This window comes from Copadichromis virginalis, linkage group LG15 (genome assembly GCF_057382275.1).
Source record: "Copadichromis virginalis isolate Kocher_CV1m ecotype Utaka linkage group LG15, C_Virginalis_male_GT1.1, whole genome shotgun sequence".
Taxonomy (NCBI): domain Eukaryota; kingdom Metazoa; phylum Chordata; class Actinopteri; order Cichliformes; family Cichlidae; genus Copadichromis; species Copadichromis virginalis.
Genome location: NC_140632.1, coordinates 41373958 through 41379508, shown reverse-complemented (window position 1 = coordinate 41379508; position 5551 = coordinate 41373958). Strand labels below are relative to the sequence as shown.

General features: G+C 51.6%; 1 protein-coding gene across 1 annotated transcript; it reads right to left on the bottom strand.

Moving 5' to 3' along the window:
• Nucleotides 1-577: 577 nt before the first annotated feature.
• On the bottom strand, nucleotides 578-2509 carry LOC146693077 (uncharacterized). The gene is made up of 3 exons (XM_085431182.1): nucleotides 2003-2509; nucleotides 768-1906; nucleotides 578-654 (listed from the first exon to the last, which is right to left on the bottom strand). Exons 1-3 carry the CDS (start codon nucleotides 2507-2509, stop codon nucleotides 597-599), a joined length of 1704 nt encoding a protein of 567 aa, XP_085287308.1. The 3' UTR covers nucleotides 578-596.
• Between the last annotated feature and the right edge of the window lie 3042 nt (nucleotides 2510-5551).

The window sequence follows — 5551 nt, the reverse complement described above, 5'->3', positions numbered from 1 at the left end:
CTCAGACTTTAACTAAGCAGAAGACTAACGTGGAGTCTCATGCAATGATCCCGCGTCGGTGGGAGCTCCAAGACTCTCCTAAGTAGCTCCCCCGACGAGCCCTGATCAGCGGCAGGTGTGTGGCTTCGGGTGTGGCCAGTCCTTCCGCAGGGCCACACCCCTCAGGCCTGCAGGTGGCTGAGCTCCATCCTCCAAGCATCCCCGCAGACATAAACACACACACTCACATCTACAATCATGGAGGAGAGCAGCAGCAATACCAAAATACATATAATAATAATAATATAATACATGACTGCTCAGGGATCCTGGGTCGCCCAGTCCCAGGACCCTGACAGTACCCCCCCTCTAAGGGTCGGCTCCCGACGACCCCAAAACCAAAACAAAAAACAGCACAACCAACCCAGGGCGGGCGGCGGGGGGAACCAGGACGGAGGGCCAGAACCAAAACAAGCAAAAACAACAAAACAACAAACCGACCCAGTCCACAGTCTCAGAGTCAGGCCGCGCATCCCGCAGCGGTGCAAACAGAAAACGAAAAGACGCCATAAGCAGTCACAGGCGGCCCATCAACACAACAAGAGAGTTCAGGGGGCCTACCTCGAGCCCAACGGCGGCGACGTAGCAGCTCCGGCGGACGGCCCCGGGTCCGGCAGCAGCAGCAAAACAGTTCAGGGGGCCTGCCACGGGTCCGATGGCAATGTCGCTGCTCCGGTGAGCAACAGCGAGGCGTGGCACCAGGTCCATGACGCGCCGATCGCTGACGTGGACGCACCGGACGTGGACGGCGAGGAGGCCGCGCTAGACGTGGAGGTCCCTCCGGTCCGCTGACCTCCGGCCGAGCGGGACCCTCCTCGGCCGGCAGCGAGAGCTCCTCCTCAGCCGGCAGCGAGAGCTCCTCCTCGGCTCGCAGCGAGAGCTCCACCTCCGCTCGCAGCGAGAGCTCCTCCTCGGCCGGCAGCGAGAGCTCCTCCTCTGCTCGCAGCGAGAGCTCCTCCTCCGGCTCGCTGAGCTCCTCAGCTGGCAGAGCGGGCTCCTCCGGCTCACTGAGCTCCTGCTCGGGCATGCTGAGCTCCTCAGCTGGCAGAGCGGGCTCCTCCGGCTCGCTGAGCTCCTGCTCGGGCATGCTGAGCTCCTCCGGCTCGCTGAGCTCCTGCTCGGGCATGCTGAGCTCCTCCGGCTCGCTGAGCTCCTGCTCGGGCATGCTGAGCTCCTCCGGCTCGCTGAGCTCCTCAGCTGGCGGTGCGGGCTCCTCCGGCTCGCTGAGCTCCTGCTCGGGCATGCTGAGCTCCTCCGGCTCGCTGAGCTCCTGCTCGGGCATGCTGAGCTCCTCCGGCTCGCTGAGCTCCTGCTCGGGCATGCTGAGCTCCTCCGGCTCGCTGAGCTCCTCAGCTGGCGGTGCGGGCTCCTCCGGCTCGCTGAGCTCCTGCTCGGGCATGCTGAGCTCCTCCGGCTCGCTGAGCTCCTGCTCGGGCATGCCGAGCTCCTCCGGCTCGCTGAGCTCCTCAGCAGGCGGTGCGGGCTCCTCCGGCTCGCTGAGCTCCTGCTGCTGCTGGACGAAGTCTGTGGTTTCCCGAGCTTGCACTACCCCCCGGGCCTTATGCAGGGTGCAAAGGCAGGCGGAAACTCCCTTAAGCTGGCCGAGGTAGGGATTTCCCACCAGGATTGCCTCGATGGCGTTTAACCCCACCACTCTTGCCCTTGTGTTGGTGGTGTGAGCTACCCAGTCCATCAGGCGTTGGACGCGTGTGAGGTCGCTCTCTCCGGACAAGGCCGCTGGAGTGGGTAGTGGAATGGAGGCTGCTGCTGGTGGAGAAGATGGCTGAGCGGGTGATGTGGACGGTGAACAGGATGAAACGGTAAGCGGTGAGGTAGATGTCGCGGGGGATGATTCAGCAGGTGACGGCTGGATTACTAGCTGGGCGATAGGCTGAGGTACAGCGACCAGCTGGGCCGCGGGCTGCGCTTTGGCTACCGGCTGGGCAGCTGGCTGTGCCGCAGCTACAGGTGGCTGCTGAGCAGGTAACTGAGCCGAAAGCGGACGGGCAGCTGACCGTATAAACATAGCCCCAGAGTAAACAGTTGAGGTGAGTGACGATGAATTGTCCATATGACTCACCACAGCCGGCTGTTGAGATGTCTGTGGATCTAGCTGCGGTGAGGAACGCTGGCGGCGCGAACGTCGTTTCCGTGTCGGCGTCGGGGCCGGCGTCTCAGGCAGTGAATCCACCAGCTGTCCGAGCTGGTTGGCAGCCTGAGGAGGAGAGTGGAGGTGGAGGGTGGAAAGTAGGAAGTCCAGGACCACTGCATTAAGGGAGTCCACCAGCCAGGGGAATTTAAAAAGCATCTCCTGCAGCCGCCTCTCCACGGCGCGACGCAAACCTTCCGCTGGCTTCTCCCACCACACCTCACATAGGTGGTACACTTCATCCATAACTTCCCTCCTGAGCCTCTCCTCGGAGACCGCTGGGTCCATAAGTGGCGGGATCATTCTGTCACGGTATGGCATGGCACACCGTGGAAGGAGTGGGGAAGGAGGACCCAGGCGCGGTACTCTGTGTATAAACAGTGCGTTTATTTACAGTGATGGAAACAATAACAGTAAATCCCCGTGCTCTCCCGTGACTCCCGTGTCGTGTCTTCCCAAAAAGTCCGTGCTCCGTGTTCTCCACTCTCGTGTGTCCACACACACCCCGTGCCTGCTGCCCTCCGATGTTCCACGCTCCTCCTGAGGGGAAAATGACAGAGGCAGCCGTCAAGACACTTAATTCCAGTAGGCATACACTCAGACTTTAACTAAGCAGAAGACTAACGTGGAGTCTCATGCAATGATCCCGCGTCGGTGGGAGCTCCAAGACTCTCCTAAGTAGCTCCCCCGACGAGCCCTGATCAGCGGCAGGTGTGTGGCTTCGGGTGTGGCCAGTCCTTCCGCAGGGCCACACCCCTCAGGCCTGCAGGTGGCTGAGCTCCATCCTCCAAGCATCCCCGCAGACATAAACACACACACTCACATCTACAATCATGGAGGAGAGCAGCAGCAATACCAAAATACATATAATAATAATAATATAATACATGACTGCTCAGGGATCCTGGGTCGCCCAGTCCCAGGACCCTGACAATCTCAGTGCCAAACAACACGGGACAAACAGAGGTCAAGCATCCAAATCTATATTGGTGGAGTGGCATGGACCTCAGTAACAAGTGGTTTCAATCCAATGCATCAGTCTATATCAAAAATAATCATTAATAATAATTACTAATACACTTTATAATATCTTGATGCATTCTCAATGATCCAGGTAAGTAATCTCCAAAAGTTGCTTCTGTTCATCTGGACGCAGCGTTTTGTGGGAGAAACGTTTCGTCATCATCAGGTGACGTCTTCAGTCTCAGCTGACTGCAGGTTTCAATCTTTTTTTTTATTATTATCTCTTTTATTGGGACAGCTGTTGAACATAACAGTAGTATGCCTTTTTACACTTTCTTTGCTGTCACATTTTAACTTATAATTGAAAAATAAAGAAGAAAGAAAAAGAAAAAAGAAGAAAAAAAAAGAAAAAACTAGGGTTAGGAGGCGGCAGGGCAGGTAGGTTTACATAATACTCAGGGTTGTAACGTCATATACAAAATCACACCTCATATGCTTAACATAGTCTGTCCATTTAGACCATATTCCGTAGAAGGTATCCCTCTGAAGTTTAAGAGAAAATGACATTTTTCCCATCGTATAGATCTCTTGTACAGAATGTATCCAGCCTTCCATCGTTGATGGTTCAGGCTTAAGCCATCTTCTCATAAGAGGCTTTTTACTTGCGGCCAGAAGGACATACAGGAGTCTTCTGTCGTTGGAATTCAGTTTATCCGCTGGTACATTGCACAAAAACATGGTCTCAAAAGATGAAGGAAAAACAAATGAAAAAACATTTTGTAAATGATCATGGATTAGAGAGCAATACTGGCTAGCTCCGTCTCCCCCACATCTCCAACATTTATCACCAATTCCTCGATATCTTTGTTGAGCAGGGGTAATGAAAAATCTCATAATGCTTGCAGGTTTCAGTCTTATCAACAGGACATTTGCACAATGACTGAAACCAGCCCAGTGAAGCAACAATGGGCTGGGAGGGCAGTTCCTTAATCTTAATTATGCAAATTCTCATGACCATTGATCAACAACCACTGATCAATAACCATGAGTCCCATTCAGAGAGAGTTGGGGAATGGCTGCAATCACAGCATGTAAGATGGTGACAGACGTACCCTTAGGCCCCCTCCTCGATTCAGAGATGCTCTTTCCCTTTTCACGTAAATGGCCTCCTTGACTCCGCCCTCAAACCAGCGTTCCTCCCTGTCCAGGATGTTACATCCTCATCATTGAAAGAGTGTCCACTGGCCTGTAGGTGTAAACAGACTGCAGAGTCCTGGCCTGACGAGGTGGCTCTGCTGTGTTGTACCATCTGCTTAGCCAGAGGTTGTTTGGCTTCCCCGATGTATAAATCCTGGCAGTCCTCCCGGCACAGCGTACACTATGCTACTCTGTGCAAATGTCCTGTTTATAAGATTGAAACCTGCAGTCAGCTGAGACTGAAGACGTCACCTGATGATGACGAAACGTTTCTCCCACAAAACGCTGCGTCCAGATGAACAGAATCAACTTTTGGAGACACTTTATAATAATTCTTATAAAAATATGACATCATACTGTAGCAGTGCAAATCCTCCTACAACTGTGAAAGTAAGAAAATCCCCCAGAACACACTGGACTCTGCAGAAAAGAAACAGACCAACTCTTTTCTCAAGTGCTGCAGGGATTTCATTCAAGTCTTTCACAGACTACTGGACTGTAGCGCCTGTACAACACTTTCACCTCACCCTGTACGCCTGTAAGAAACAATACTCTGACAGCATTTTGTTTCCAGTTTGGTGTGAACCTGAGAAAACCGCCAGCGCAGTATGAGAAACACTTTGATTTCCCAAGCAAAGAAAACACAGAACATCTTTGTTTCACAAGTTTTCTGTGTTTGCAGGTATAACTTTGAGGTGTATAAATGTTTGTAGTAAAGGAATACATATTTAAATCAGTGATTTACTGATGATGAATTCAGTTCAATAAAGTATTCAAGCCTCAGTCTGGCTTCAGCTATGATGGGTTTTTCAAACTGAAATTAAGAACACATCAAATATTGATAAGGCGGCAGAAACAACCACAGCGTCATCTGTGATATTTCAAGTTTTCTGAGTTATTGTGTCATTAAATATGCTGAAATTTGTATAAAGATTCAACAATAAATGTGGAGTAAAAAAAATTAATGTTCTAAGGATCAAAGTTGTCTAAAATCTCCCTGCATGAGAACAGAAATTTAAATAACAATAATGATCAACTAACTTTGTTTGTTCTTGTTTCCAACATTAGCAACAGCTTGATATTTACCTCCGAAACTGAACATGAAACTGGTCCAAAACCTCTCAGTATTTTCTCGATATATCAAAACTATCTCTGTGACGAGGGGTCACATCATATTTGGAATAAAAGAAAAAATACTTTGGC